The sequence below is a fragment of the Triplophysa rosa genome, linkage group LG2 (assembly GCF_024868665.1).
Source record: "Triplophysa rosa linkage group LG2, Trosa_1v2, whole genome shotgun sequence".
Taxonomy (NCBI): domain Eukaryota; kingdom Metazoa; phylum Chordata; class Actinopteri; order Cypriniformes; family Nemacheilidae; genus Triplophysa; species Triplophysa rosa.
Window position 1 is genome coordinate 24,785,144 of NC_079891.1, and position 16,109 is coordinate 24,801,252.

Genomic DNA, 16,109 nt, shown 5'->3' on the forward strand with positions numbered 1-16,109 from the left:
TGCATTCCAATTACTATCAATCAAACTGCAGTTGGTTTGTTTTGATTTAAGCTATAATAACTAATCAAATACAGCTAACTAACACAACGAAACACAAAAAAATCATGATAACATAATAAAAGACATGATTTTTGGAAATGTAAAAAAATGGAGTTATCTCATTTTGGAACCAAACTCTTCATATGGAAATCTTCGTGTTAGTAAGAGGCATTTATTTTCTTTAATGTTGTGGAAAAGAATAAATAAAGTAAATATTATTAGACAAAAATTATATTATATTAATATTATATTTATTATTAGGTAAATATTATATTGTATAAAGATTTAAATAGAGAAAAATATTGAATAATACATATAAAAATGTATGCATAATAAAGACTAAATAATGAATTACAACAAAACGTAATTACTTTACCATATCAATATTAATATGTATATATTATTATAAATATATTATAATTATTTAAAATTAATATTTACATATTTTATTTATTTATAGGACTTTTATTTAGTCATTTTTACAGTACATTTCGTTTCTAGCTTCACATACGTTGTGGTCGCGCCCCCTAGAGGACACCTATCATCCACGCTCAACTGGGAAGCATTACGCCTACCGTTATTCACATTTCTGAGCAACATAAATAACAATAAATTATGATCATTTTAATTATGACCACACACAGCATGAACGCTGAATGTATTTGATATAATGTTTCATATCACTGCGGGAGGTTTTATAATGTTCACTGGACCGTAATATGGTAGGACATATGTCGTTTTAAAATGTGACAATATTTATTGTTATGGATTTATTTGGACACAAAACAGTCATCGTACTAAGGTACAGTTAAACATTATTGCGATGAGGGTCGTGTTGTGTTTTTTGCTGTCATTCCTTGGTCAATATTACACAACGCCTGTTAACTGTAGTTAAAGTCAAATCTCTTGATTTCATGAAAAAAAATCATTTGTTTATAACCCATTTCAGTGAAATGTGTAGAAAGATCCCCGTCTCTTCTCCGGAGTCTGGTCACATGCGCGCTCGGGCATAATGGCTGCACAGGAGCCCTCACCACCATCTTCATTAGAAGGCAACAAACCTGGCTTCCCCAAGAAAATACTCGCCAACAAGCTGGAGGACAAGCATCTGTGCAATATCTGTCAGAAAATCCTTAGGAGACCGTTTCAGGCGCAGTGCGGACACCGTTTCTGTTCGTATTGTTTTAATAAAGCAGTGAGGTAAGCGTCATTCAATCCGGATGGCCCACCTGACACGACACTACAAAAGATGAATGCGACCTGTCAGGCCTTCCGTGCCGTTTTTATTGTGTATTTTATGGGTAAACAAGCCGTAAACGTTGGTTCACACCAGGCAACGTAAATAAAAGGGGCCTGTCAGGTTGTGTTCGGCTTCTTGCTCTGCTGGGCTAGCTGTAAAACACAATGTAGCCAGACAGGTTTACATCACTTTGGAACTGCTGCTATTGTCAACAGGCGCTTCTTTGTGTGTGCTGCTGTGCGTTTGTATTTGTCAGCGTTATTTCTTATGCATGTGTGAGAGCTTTTTATTTTGTGCCATAGCTCTGGACCACAGAAATGCAGTGCCTGTATAAAAGAGGATATTTTTGAAGAGCCAACATCTATTTTGAAGCAAGGCTGCGTAAGTTTTGTGGTTTTCTAATACCCTCACGGAAATCAACCACGATTTTTACTATTCACATTTATCTATGGCGTATTAAAATCATAGTAACCATAATTGAAGTATGATATTTATAGTAAAACTATGGTCATAAAAATGGTAGTAAGACATTAAAGGACAAACATCTTTTTAGTAGGACTGCTGTATACTGTCTGCCAAAACACCACAGTTACTGAGAATCTTGATATATTAAAAGACTCCTGGGGTCTTCTTAGAAACTGTCCGAAAGCTGTGTATAATTTTTTGAAAGGGGAAATGTGTATGTGTAATTTCAGATTCGCTTAATAGGACTAGGTGTTATAATCTATTTCAGCACAGTTGAATTGCCCAATAGGACATTTCCCATGCCTTATGCATGACAGGGGGGAAGCAGTCAAGAATATGAATAGAGGAAAGGAGGTCTTGGTTCGTTGGGTAGGCATCCTCTGTGTTTGGGGGATAAATGATTATATGCGACACATCGTCAATTGTGCACGATTGTGCAAAGATTGCACCGTAATATGTGTAAGATTGTATTATAGATTTTGGAGTAAGTATGATTTCATAAAATACATTTGGCAGACAATCTTAACAAAACACCTGCTCAAGCTGTACACTCAGTATGTGTATCAGGGATGCATAAAATATTTTTAATTTTAATTGTCTGAACCTTTTTGTAGGCTTTTCCTGATAATGCTGCTAAACGAGAAGTTGAAGCTCTTGAAGCTGTTTGCATCAATGAGGAATGCAGTTGGACGGGCACCATCAAAGAATATGAGGTAGTGTGTGCTCTCCCTCTTCAGAATAGTTCACCCAAGAATAAAAAAACTCGATTATTTACTCAACCTCATGCCATCCTAGATGTATATAACTTTGTTTATTCAGATGAACACAACCATAGTTATCTTAAACCGCACAATACTCTTACTCTTCCTAGCTTTGTAATGCTGTTAAAGGGATAGTTCACCCCAAAATGAAAATTCTCTCATCATTTACTCACCCTCAGGTTATTTGAAACCTAACCTGTATTAATTTATTTGTTCCGATTAACACAGAGAAAGATATTTGGAAGAATGTTAGCTATTTTCAGTTCTGCGACATCATCCACTACCATAGTAGGAAAAAATATTATTCTTTTTTTTGTTCTGTTGAACAAAAAATGAGATGTTTTGAAGATTTCAGGAAAATACCTTTGACTACCAATACATTTTTCCTACTATGGTAGTCAATGATGTCCTGGAACTGAAAATTCTGAAACTATCTTTCTCTGTGTTCATCAGAACAAAGTCATTTATACAGGTATGAGTAAATGACGACAGAATTTTCATTTTTGGGTGAACTATCCCTTTAAAGCTCCAAAAGTGCATCTATCAAAATAATTAATACGACTCCACAGGATAAATAAATATCTTCTAAGACAGGGGTTCACAGCCTTTTTGACTCCAAGGCCCCCCCCCGCCCACTTTATTTAACAATATTCAAAGCATATATGTCGCACATGCTACGAAAAAAATCGGTCTTTGCGAAGAATACATTTACCCGTGTAGCACGTGTGCGATACAGTTTTGCATGTGATTTAGACAGAACCGTTTGTTTGTATGAGGTGTGCTTGTCGTGGTGCTTGTTTGTATGTGATGTAAATCAATGGTGCACCGCTATTTTAGTGGTTTTTGCATTTACAACTTGTTTTCCTGCTGAGTCTATATTTAGAGCCCTGTGATTTGCGCGATGTAGAAACGAAAGGAATAGTGGAGGCTTTTTAAATATGTCATCTTCTTGTTTTGTGTGAATGTGAATGAGCTGCACAGTTTAACGTATTACTACACTTGTGCATTTGTCTGCGTCTCACTGTATGAGGACATGAACTCCATCTCCAGAGCTGATCTGAGAGTTTATTTAATTAATTGTTAGAGAAAAGAGAAAAGCTAACGTCAACCACACAATCTTTGCGACGACCCGTCAAAGTCTGGTTAACTGAAACATCCATGTTAAAAACACTGAATTGTACTATAGTAAATTGTAGTATTCTAGTATAAACACTAGAGTATACTTATATTTAACTAATATTTGCTATAATAAGGTTAAAAAACACCCCCTCTAAATCTCTATCTCTAAAAGGAGGAATTTCACTGCAGTTTACCATAGTAAATAATAGCATAGGACAGTATGTTGACAAATATATAATTATTGTATAGTAAAAGAATGGAAAACACAGAACAGGAAAAAAGGAACTTGGGAAAAACTAAATTATATGGCCCTAATTTACCCAACTGTAACATTAATGTTCTTCGTCAGTTACCTGCCTATTTATGTGATAAACTAAATATTAATTAATTAATTTTTTTATTTGTATACTTTTATTACAGATGTTTTATACTAATGCTACAACTGTTTGGCCTGTGCTACAAAACTTTAAACCTCTGTAGCACTTTTGCTACATGCAAAAGGAGTTAACGTACAGCCCTGCAAAGGCCCCATCACACTTACAAAAACTCACAATTTCTACCCAATAAAATATTTCAGAACTTGACATTAACCGGAAGAACATTTATTTAATTTTGTTTTCAAATAATAAGAAATATCTTGGTTTTTATTTTTATGTATTTTATTGCTCATTTAGTCTAATTTTAAATTATTAGTCATCTTGGGGCCCCTTTGGAAGTCAGCTGGGGAAACGGCCCCCCTGTTGAGAACCACTTTTCTAAAGTAAAACTAAGTTTGTGAGAGAAAATGATTATTACAGTGTATTGAGCTTATGATATTATGTTGTGTACTGTATGTACTGTTAACACAAGCCCAGTGCACTAAAATCAAATATGATGGAATGTTGAGTCTGGTTCTTACGTATCTCATGACTAGTCTTAAATTTAAATTAATAAATTTATAGGGGCGGTTTCCCAGACAAGGATTAGCTTAAGCCAGGACTAGGCCTTAGTTAAATTAGGATAATTAAGTTGTTTTAAAAAACATACTTTACAAAAAAATATTACTGTGTGTATCTTGAGACAAAACAATCACAGTGATATATTTTAAGATATGTCAGTGCAAGTTGTTTTCGATCAAGGCATCTCTCACATTTAAGTTAGTCTGAGACTAGGCTTAAACCCTGTCTGGGAAACCGCCCCATAGATTTATAAGATTATGTATGATGTACCAAGTAATCAAACAAAATCTGAACTGGTTGTCATCTTTCAAAGGCAAATCATGAGGGGAAGTGTGAATTTAGGATCCTACCCTGTCCATTATGCAAAGAGCTTTTGAGAGCCAACGAACTTGAGCGGCACAATGAAAGAGAATGCCCGGAAAGGACTCTTAATTGTAAATACTGCAAGGAGCCTTTTCATTTCAAAAACATTAAGGTAAGACTTGTTTTTTGTTAAATATTGAATCATTTATAATTTTTGCATGCATGTTTTATAAATGCATAAGCTTTTACAGAATTTCTTTGCTCAAAAAGCAATTTTAGAATTTCTTTGTTCTGTATTTAACTTAATTCCTTTATTTTGCTGATGTTTTATTTAAGACAGTGCTGGTTTTGGATAGTTTCATGACATGTAAAGGTTATAAATATTGGTTTTCAGGCCCACGATGAGATATGTCCTAAATACCCGATGATTTGTGAAGGCTGTGCCAAGAAAAAAATTCCCAGAGAGAAAGTGAGTAAATTTGATCACAGCTGTTTATTTACTGTTTTATGTATGTAATGCATATTGCTGTACTTACTGTGTCTAATATATTATCTAGTGTTTGTTGTGAAGATGTGCAATGTTTTTTTGGTTGCTTAGCTGTGTTTTCTTTCTTCATCTACAGTATGTGGACCACATTAAACTGTGCACCAAATTCAGAACTCCTTGCAGATTTCATGTTGTAGGCTGTGATATGACAGTACGTAAAACTACATAAATATTTATGGCTGTACCCCTAATCCATTTATGCCTCATACTAATTTGAGCATCTCTGATTTCTCATAGGTGGAAAAGGAAAAGATCCACGACCACGAGCAAGCCTGTTCCTACGAGCACCTAAACCTTTTACTGCACTTCATCATGGGCATCAAGGTGAACTTGGAGAGTCTGCAGCCTCAGAGTCTGGAGTTGGCCAGCCACAAGATCCACGAGCTGCATCAGTCTCTGCGGGAGCTGGAGCTGAAGATGGGCCAGCTGAGCGGAGCAGGGGCTTCCGTGCAGGGGGCTTGCGCTCCACTACCACCTCCGCTGGCTCCAACGCTTGGTACGTCTTTCACCCCTTTGCCTACCGCCATTGGGGCAGCCTTGGAGCTTCAGCTACACAACGAGAAGACCAAAGTAGCAGAGCTCAGCCGACGCTGTCAAGAGCTGGAGCTGAAGGTAAGCACCTTTGAGAACATTGTCTGCGTGCTCAACCGCGAGATGGAGCGCTCTGCAACCACCATGGAGGCCTATAACCGCCAGCACCGGCTTGACCAAGACAAGATTGAGATACTTAACAACAAGGTAAGTTGTTTATTTAATGTGATACAAGGCTCACAAATATTTTTTAGATTGGAAAAATAGTGCTAAATATTATATGAATACTTGTGCAGGTACGGCAGTTGGAGAGGACGGTGGGACTAAGGGATCTCTCCATCGTGGAGATGGAGGCAAAGATGAGGGAGATGTCTGCAGCCACCTACGATGGCGTCTTTGTGTGGAAGATCTCTGATTTCTCAAAAAAGAGACAGGATGCTGTAGCCGGACGTGCACCAGCTATGTTCTCGCCTGGTAATTTTATTTCATATAAACAATTTTGATACATAATGTGTGTTATTTAAATCTAAGTCAGGGGTTGAGTAATTTTGCATTTGAAATGAAAGTATTGCATAGACCACTTGGGAAAACGTAAGCAAAGCTGATCCAACGCTGGTCTAGAATTTCCTGTTTCAGTTTTTAACACTACACAAAGGTTTGAACAAAATACAACCAATAGAACATTTATAACCGAATCAAAATGTTTAATGAATATCTTTAAGTTTTAATTATAAACATGTAAGATTTAAAAATAAAATAAATAAACATGAAACCGGAAGTGCTTCTGGACCAGTGGTCTAACAAATCTGACCATCTGGCAAAGTGGTCTATAGCCATTTCAATAGATCACAAAAAAAGTCTGGTCCATGTTGTAGGTCATTTTGGCTAAGAACCTACAGAACCTTTCTTGTATTCATGTTCTTTAGGGGTGCGTTTATCTAAAATGCATTATACAACAATAATAAACCTGAGCGGTAAAAGTACTTAAACAGTTGCGAGTTCTTTCAAATTCTTTCAAACATATTTTTTGGGCAAATCTGAGTTTTATCTCTCGATCGTGAACCTGACCTTCTAAAAAATTACATGGTTTCTTATGCAAATTTATGCAAAATATGTTTTCCCTGACTCTTAGAGGTTTTGACTGCATTATGCATCAGTCCACCGACTGGACTCAATGAGCATGGACTTGATAAAACCATCATGACGGAATGACTCTTTGATGCAACTTGTTGTGCATTACAGCATTTTACACAAGCAAATATGGCTATAAGATGTGTTTGCGCATCTATCTGAATGGGGATGGGACGGGACGTGGTACTCACTTGTCTCTGTTCTTCGTGGTGATGAGGGGACACAGTGATGCCTTGCTCAAGTGGCCTTTCAATCAGAAGGTCAGTCTGTTTGTGATTGTCCATGTGTACATTGTGTGTCTGGACATTTTCCATTCTTAAGATCCCGTCAGACCTCATCATTCTAAAGTTTGTGTTTTTGCTTTTAGTTGGGTTCCTTCATTTGCTTTTTTGTTTGACTTCTGGGCTCCATTCATCTAAACCAAATCATATTTGGTCATTCAAAAAAACTCATCAAATCGGACACTTTTGTCTGTAGGTCACCCTGATGTTGCTGGATCAGAACAATCGAGAGCACATCATAGATGCTTTCCGGCCAGACATCTCCTCTTCCTCCTTCCAGAGACCTGTCAGTGACATGAACATTGCCAGCGGATGCCCCCTCTTCTGCCCTCTCTCTAAACTTGACTCCAAGAACTCCTACATCCGAGATGACACCATCTTCATCAAGGCCATTGTTGACCTCACAGGCCTGTAAGATGTCGCTGCTACTCTGCCATTCTCATTTCTCCAGCCTGTAGAGGTTCCCGTGCAATACTCTTTCCCGAGGCCTGGTCCTTCGATCTGAGCTCTTTGACGTGCTTGTTGCGAGCCCCGAAGAGACTCCGGGAACCAGTGCGGCACTTCGCTGGGATTGACACCGCTCTGCATTATGTACCAAAATTGTTCCCAGATTCGTGTGCAGTTCTACTGTAATATAGTTTCCCTTTGGGAATGCTCACTCTTTTAGAGCGAGATGATAGCTGTCAGCTGTGATTGTAACGTAACTACTTGCCTGTGCCGTAAATACGGCACCTTGCCTTTTATAGAGATTGACAAGACTTTCCTCACAAGATAGACGCCATTTCATTTCCAAGCACTTGGCTTGTGTTGCAGTCACTATTTGTGTACTATTTCCTTTCTTAGTGTTCGAGCTACTCGTAAGTCAATGTTTCGTGCGTAGCCAGACGTGGAATCGCGTTGATGTATGACGTCGATTCGTTCATTTCGTGGCCGCAACTTGCTTCACATTCTCAATCGCTACTCTAAGCATACGGTACGCATCGACGGTCTTCTGACATTCCCTTTTAGCATTGTGTGCCTCAAAAGTCTTGTTTTCATTGGTTCTCTCTAGTGGTGGACATTGCTTGAATTCCCTGAAGTCCAAAGCGTGGAATTTGGGTCTCGTGAGTGAGGAGTCGTGCATGTGAAGGTGTGACCTTTGTTTCCATTTTTGGTGTTATTTGATGTATTAGTTTGCATGTTGGATCTGTGGAAGATACATTCAAGTTAGCAACAGACCAGGTTTAAACCCTGGGCCTGATAAGCAAAGGCAGTTTCATTGTAAATCTCTGTTGAAGAAAACAACCACGCTTGCGTTAAAACCATCCGTTTTCTTTTCTAAATCCTCACCGGCCGATTATATTATGGTCATATATGGTTATACAGGAACGCAGCCGTGAGTCTTAAGGTAGTGTAAGTAGGACAGATAATCTTGTGTGCTTTATCGTGATGTGGAAAGGCTGATGTTCAATAGCATTTCAATGTTTTCCTGTCTTTTGGGTGTTCTGTTGATATTGTGCTGCTTTGGCCAAACGGATGCCATTAAAACTATGCGACTTGCTTTGGATTGTGCCGATCGGTAAGAACCAAGTAGGTGTTTAAAAAACGTAGTCAGTGATTCCTGTCATCCTTATCTCAGAAAGGTCGTAGGTTTAATGTTCTAGAAAATGAGGAATGTGATTGTCGTTTTGAGGTAGCCTCAGTCTTTAATAGACAGATCAATGCATCTTTACTCCCATGAGATCATTACATGAGAAGATTCTGTTATTTGTGACCGGAGAAGGCGTTGCTAGACATGTAGAATGCATAACTTCTACATAAGGGCTTTTTTAGTATACAGTACGTCTTCCATGTGAGCTTTTCGGTCCGATTCTTTTCGTAAATGGAGTATGAGATGCTTTTTAAAGATGCCTTCATGCTAACAAAGCACCTCGACCCAGCCTATTTTCAAACCAGTTCCCACAGATATCGAAACCTCTCTGTGCACGAGACGTTTTGATAGAGAAGATAAAAACATATTGTAAATTATTGGTTTACTTCGTAGACCTACGTTTTATTTGTATTGCTTTTTCTTTTTTATCTGTTGATTGAGATGCAGAATATGGCGGTTATAAATGTGAGTGTGGTATATCATTTAAGTATAAATAGATAAACTATACAGTGTACACGGTTGTATGACTGGTGTAGCTGTGGATATAACAAATATGACTCATAAATATATAAATATATTATAGATTTATATTAACAATAAATGTACTATTTCCTGTTGGGATGGTTTCAAAATGTGTTTGGGCTCATTTTGGGCTTTGGTAAGTTCTCCTCCAGTTTGGCAGACTCTTCTCTCAAGAACCTGTCTACATGAATAAGTCTCACCGTTGTAGATTTCCCAGCTTGCTTTTTGCCCCCAATGAGATTTTAGAGTATTTGTGAATAGTTCTTCGGTGATGTGCCTCTGTAGCATAACTGCTTCTAAACAAATGGTCTCTATACATAGCTTTAGCTGACAATGCATGTGGCAAGCATGTCGTATTGCAAGTCATATTAAAAGGATTCTTTTTGATCCATTTTGAAAACACACCTTTGGTTTTGACATGTCGAGTAGGCATCACTTTTTTCATTGTAGTAGTGCACACATTTTTGCTTGTGCAATTATACAAGTGTCCTTCCTGTGAAATCTACGGTTTGCATTGTCTGGGGCCTGGGCTCATATTCATACGCTAAAGAGGTGAATAGAAATTGGGGGAGCGCCCCATTTATTTGTAAGAAGTAATAAGTTATCAGACTTGAGTTTTATCTTTGAATTAGCGTACACTACACTATAAACGTGATATTTTAAGTTTTTTTTTAAATATAAGTTTTTGCATACAGTTGAGATTTCAGCTCACAGAAATAATTAATGGAATACAGGACTGATTTTTTTCATAGAGTTTGCTTTAATAATCAAAGATATTTCTATGTAACTTTGTATGCCTTTCTCATGGTGTGCCAGTGCCACTGATCTTCCTGATTCTGTTCTACAGAGCTAGAGATGTAACTGTGATGGCACTGTTGGTTTCTTCTGTGAATTGTGGTAGTCGATGTGCCAAGGAAGGAACCTTTGTGATTCATCCTGTGTTTTGGTTTAACCCTAGTGGAATCTGAAAATAAAGTATTTTCTGTTCTCTTATTTCTCCAGTCTGTTGTGTGCTGTATGTGTTGTGTTATTGCAAACAACCACAGGGGGGCCCTGATGCACCATCGATGGTGCAGCTGTTGGGTAAGTTTAGGAACGTGTGTAGCATAAAAATATTCCTTGTCAACAAATGTGATTTTCTTTTTGTCCACATTAATAAGAAAATTGAACATATGTGAGGAGACAGCTGAAATATATTTTAAAAGGTTCCCTAACTCCAATGGCGTCACACACCAATGGCTTTCACAGAGACCAGTGAAAGGTTCTTGAGTTCAGTCTCTTTAGGTCAGGGTTTCCCTCATGGACTGAGAACTGAGGAGGTGAAATGGCTGATGTCTGAGCAATGGCACTTTCAGTAGTTTATATTATCTGGTTGAAAAGTATTTCGCTTAAAATTCCTTGTGGCAATGTAATCTCTGGAAAACCGTTTTATTTTTTAATAACAGAAAACAGAACCCTACTAAACATTGGGGGGTGAAGAATAAACTAGGTCTTTTACTCCGTTTCCAAACATTGGCTGCTGTTCTGTTGGAATACAAAAGATTTCATGAGGCCCTATGACTTCAGATGTGACTTAAATATTGTGAAATATGGGGTTTATAAGTTTGGACTGGGCTGTTCTCTTCCACTCTGTCAAAGCTGTTATAGTCTCATAATCTATTTAGGTTTATAGAGTAGAACACTATGTATTATCCAACATCTAACATCTTGAAAGTACAATATGGAAGACTGCCTTGAGAGGGCTTTCCTGTAGGTAACATGTCCATGCACAAAGCCGTGTTTAAACCCTCAAATGTTTTCAGAACCAAAATTCCCATGTAATATTATAAACCATGTAAAATGAGTTATATGTTTAGTTTAGTTCACCCAAAAATTAAAATTCTATTGAACTCATGTCATTCCAGAACTGTATGATTATTTCTTCTGTAGAGCACAAAAGGACGTGTTAGATGGCACAAAGTTATCTTTAGCCCTCAGTCATATAAGGCCCTTTAGCCGAGACCTTCCATTTATAGTCGATGTTGAGTGAAGCTGGCTTTTTGCCCCTGACTTTTCCCCTGGGTAAATCTGGGGCTCAGTATGCTCACAGCAAACAGACTCTAATCTAAGGATTAACAAGGGGCTTTACCCTCTATTAGAGTTTCTTCTTTGTCTGTATTCAGCAGATAGAAACGACCAAACTGTCCAACACCGGAGGCTTCTTCATTGCTATTATTTGCCAGTGAAACTAGGTGTCAGACACACTATAAATGAAGAGTTTGGTTCCGAAACGCTATAAATCCATTTGGATTAATTTGTGTAAAAATGTGTTTTCTTTACAAAGAAAGTGGCAAGATGAAACACTATTTTCTGTTTCAAAGTTTCACATAGCATCTTTAGGTTCTAGTAACATAAAAAATTCAAATCCAGATTTTGATTTTAAAAGATTTATTATAAAAACTGATCTTTTTTTCCAAAATGCAATAAATCCATAACATTTTTTTTTTCAAAATGCAATAAATCCATTGAAACAATATAAAAGTTATTTTTCATATTGAAACTGTTGAAAATACACAACAAAGTGAGTTGATCCACATATGACAGCCTCTGAACTCAATACAATACTTATCTTACATACAGACACTGGACTAAAAATACATTCAATCAGTCATCGCTCCTAAAATGAATTCAATGGGTCATCTTTTTAATGCTGTAAATTAGCGCCTCATCTTAATCTTCTCACGTAAATAATTTGATTTCTATGGTTTACGTTTCTTCCCCACCGCAGAAACCAGCACAGGTTCATCAATGGCGTCAAAATTATTCATTTTTGTGTTTGTTTGTTGAACACAAAGTACAAAGTAGATCAGGGAAACTAGGAGCCGCCCGTATTCAGAGCGCCGCCATTACTGTTTACAATGCGTGGAATGGTGTGCTGTGATTGGTTGAGCGGATATATCGCATTCTGCAGAGAAGTGAGACTGGCGTATATTGCGGTTTGGAAAAAAAGGGAGAAAACATGACTGAATAACACGGCGGATATCGCATTTTGCGTAATATCAAAAAGTGACTTTTTAATACCGACCTGATACAATACTGATTTTGGCGGAAACTAATTTTTTTTAAATGGCGTTTATCGCGTTTTGGAACCAAACTCTTCAAATATACCATACCTATTTTTTTGTAGATGATTTAAAGTGAGTTCGCACTAAAATGAAAATTCTGTCATCATTTACTCAACCTCATGTAATTTCGTACCTGTATCAGAGTCCTGCACTGGTCCTGTTTGATGAACCCGCACCCACATTAAAATAACACCTGACCTGACATCCCACAGCAGCACTCATTTAATACCGTACCCGACCCGTTTGACAAAAATGCCGCGACCCGAACCGCACCCGCATTACATCTACATGATGTAGACAAAACCATTTGTTTTCTCAACAAGCAACAAAATATTAGGAATTCCTAAAGCATTTTTAAGCATGTAACTCAATATGGCAGAGTTTCAGGAGAGACAACCAAGAGTGAGTCCACTTAAATATGTTAGCTAATTGTAGCTATTCTATATTTGATTAGTGATTCATGAAATGTGTTTTAATTTATGCATTTAAAAAAAAGCCTATATTGTTAATGTTAATGTGATATTAAAGTTTCCCTCACCTTTTTTCTGTTGGCTCAAATTATACCAAAGCTGCCAAACCAGGTCTAGTCAGCTGGCGGCCCGCAGGCCAAATGCGGCCCACCAATCATCTTGACATGGTCCACCTTAACATTTCAAATAAGTGGAGAGACTTTAAGAACGGTGTGCTTTAAGAAATGTACGCCCCGAGACGCCACATCTTTGAAAGTCCAAAACGCTGCTACATTCAATACAAAAGTAATTCCCGCGGCTCATAACGATATACTGACTTATAAAACGATTGGATCGGTCTGTCCAAGGACTTAATGGTATTTACAATGTTATAACTGGCAATCCACAGCCTCAGCCAATCGGTTTGTGCACGTGATAAGTCGCATTCCAAAACATGTCTTGTGCCCTTGAAAGAAACTGCAGGAAGGGTACACCACGTGATCTGTTGTCTCAGATAAGGGAAAAACTGTGTTGTTTTTATTACTGCATTCATTATGTATGAAAATACTGCTATATTTACGAGAAACTGCAGTCCATCTCCCTCTAGAACTCGCACTACAAAGGATCTGCCCTTCTAAGTGCGTGGGGCACATTAATGTGATTGGATTTTTCACCCGAAGATGTGATAATAGCGTTCAGTTTCTTGCACAGATCAATTGATTCGCTTTATAAATTGCTAATTTAACGTCACAAGGGGCAGGGATTACATTTTGTGTTGAAAAAACTTTTGTTGCATTCTTGAAAAAACAATGCCACCCACATTTGGGATGTACTGGGGGTAAATTAACTTCAATTAAATTTTTGGATAAACTAACACATTAAGGAATATAAAATACAACTAAAAATAAAATATCCCTTTGAATTAAATTTCACTAAAAGGCAAAAATACTGGATACGATATTTGTGTGCATGTCTTTATATATGACCTATAAGTAACAGCAACATAAAAACAGCATAAAAGTAACTAAATGCAATAAATAAAAGAAATACAAATTAATGGAAGAAATAAGGATATGGTTAAAGGGGTCATATGACACTGCTAAAACGAATATTGTTATTTGTTTTAGATATAATACAATGTGTATAAATGATTTTAGGTTAAAAAACGCTGTATTTTCCACATACCGTGCATGTTTGTATCTCCTCTTTGCCCTGCCTCTCTGAAACGCGCAGATTTTTAACAAAGCTCATCCCTCTGAAAAGTGAGGTGTGCTATGATTGGCCAGTTAACCAGTGCGTAGTGATTGGTCGAATACTGCAAGCGTGTGACGGAAATGTAACGCCTCTTACCATATTTGAAACATCAGGTTCCAAAGGAATTGTACTGATGTACGATTGTACAGGTACGCCCACCTTACTTGCGCATACATTTGGGCGGTCTTAGTCCAATCATACCACGAACTGACGTAGATTTGTGGGGGTGCGGTTACACGAGGCGTTTCAGGCAGGTCTGGGTGAGCATTTGCTTTTAGATAGAATGCATCTTTTGTTCCGACACTTTCATTTTTGCAATTTTACTTTTACGTGTCTAATACATGCATGGGCAACTTATAACACACCAAAGACACAGAAAAACAAGTGTTGGCGGCATATGACCCCTTTAAAAACTGGCCTGCATCCTATTTATACTTTTGGAATCTGGCCCTCAAAGAAAAGTGGTTGAAGACCCCTGCGCTAAAGGCTAAGCTGCCATCAAGGCTAAATAAAGCTTAATGCAGAAAAGGGACCAGGAGCATGCATGATGAGCTGAAACGTTTATTTCAATTGTGATAAGAGTATCGAGTCCTCACTAGCTGTCCATTAGTTGCATGCGATTGGCTTCAATGCCCAATGCTGCAAAGCGCGCTGCAATAAGAAACCAGCTCTTCGGACAGAGCTTGAACACAAATGAGCACAGAACCGTGTAAAAGCAGCTTCGTATCAGCTGAGGTGAGTCGAAATATTCTTGGCTATTGGATCCGCGTTCCGCCCCCGCGTATTATTTCCCACCTGCAATCGAACCGCAAATTCCACATGAATAATTATTCCACCCGTTACATCAAATATTAGCGGTTCACCCGATGGGTACATGCAGGTGCCCGCCCGCGTGCAGGTCTCTGACCTGTAGAAATTACTTTGTTCTGATTACTTTTTTGTTTCTTTTTTTATTAGATATAATTATTGTAACATATTGTATCAAAACACAGTAAATGTATTTGTGTGTTGCTCATCTATGCATATGTGTGACTTCAAATCATCCCATTCTACTAGTGTGTCTTTTGCATCATCATTAATGAATACTTATTTAAATGTCTTTCACGTTGTCAGAAATGCATTTAATAACTGTGGTGTGACAACTATATGACTGTGCTCTGTTAATATATAATCAATGTGCTCAAATTTTCAATACTAGCCCTTAACTAGCATTAATTGTATGTAGTCATCTCTAGTAGTATGCTAATAGCTTTTTTTCTAGATGTATCGTGGTCTGTTCAGTTCAGTGTCTGTTGAATTGCAACAAAATCAAACCTCAAGAGTGACAGTCACCCAACAGCAACGTGAAAGACTGACAGCATATAGCATCCATGCCTTTTGTGTTATTTACATTAATCGTCTTAATCATCATCTGTTTTACTACTATTACTTCATACAGGCAGTATTTTCCCCGTTACACACTGTTTTCCCATCATCTCACCATCCCTGAAGACATCTTCCATTCTATGGCTGAAGTTACCATTTAGGAATCTATAAAGAATACTTACTAATTCAAGGAAAAGAGTTAGACATCCGCCCCAAATCCAAAACCTCTGATTTATGCTACCAGGCACAGATTACACATGTCAACCAGCACATCCTTAAAAAGCAACTATCCTAATGAAGGCGGGAACTAAAGTAAAGTGAATACATCATTTAAAGGTCTAGTTTTTTTGTGTTCCAAAAAAAGAAAAATAATCATACAGGTTTTTAACCATATGGGGGGGGATAAATGATGACAGATTTTAAATTTTGG

General features: G+C 37.6%; 1 protein-coding gene across 3 annotated transcripts; it reads left to right on the forward strand.

Annotated features, from left to right (window-relative positions):
• Positions 1–559: 559 nt before the first annotated feature.
• traf2a (Tnf receptor-associated factor 2a) lies at positions 560–10,509 on the forward strand. Of its 3 annotated transcripts, none has more exons than XM_057322263.1 (11): positions 560–841; positions 989–1,239; positions 1,582–1,660; positions 2,359–2,457; positions 4,876–5,037; positions 5,260–5,334; positions 5,489–5,563; positions 5,650–6,150; positions 6,240–6,417; positions 7,186–7,334; positions 7,552–10,508. In XM_057322263.1, the coding sequence occupies exons 2-11, from the start codon at positions 1,052–1,054 to the stop codon at positions 7,768–7,770; spliced, it is 1,725 nt and encodes a 574-aa protein (XP_057178246.1). In that variant the 5' UTR covers positions 560–841; positions 989–1,051; the 3' UTR covers positions 7,771–10,508. The 3 variants fall into 3 exon arrangements, with proteins under 3 accessions (XP_057178246.1, XP_057178255.1, XP_057178263.1); XM_057322272.1 differs by having other exon boundaries at positions 560–761; XM_057322280.1 differs by lacking the exon at positions 560–841 and having other exon boundaries at positions 1,003–1,239; positions 7,552–10,509.
• Positions 10,510–16,109: the final 5,600 nt, after the last annotated feature.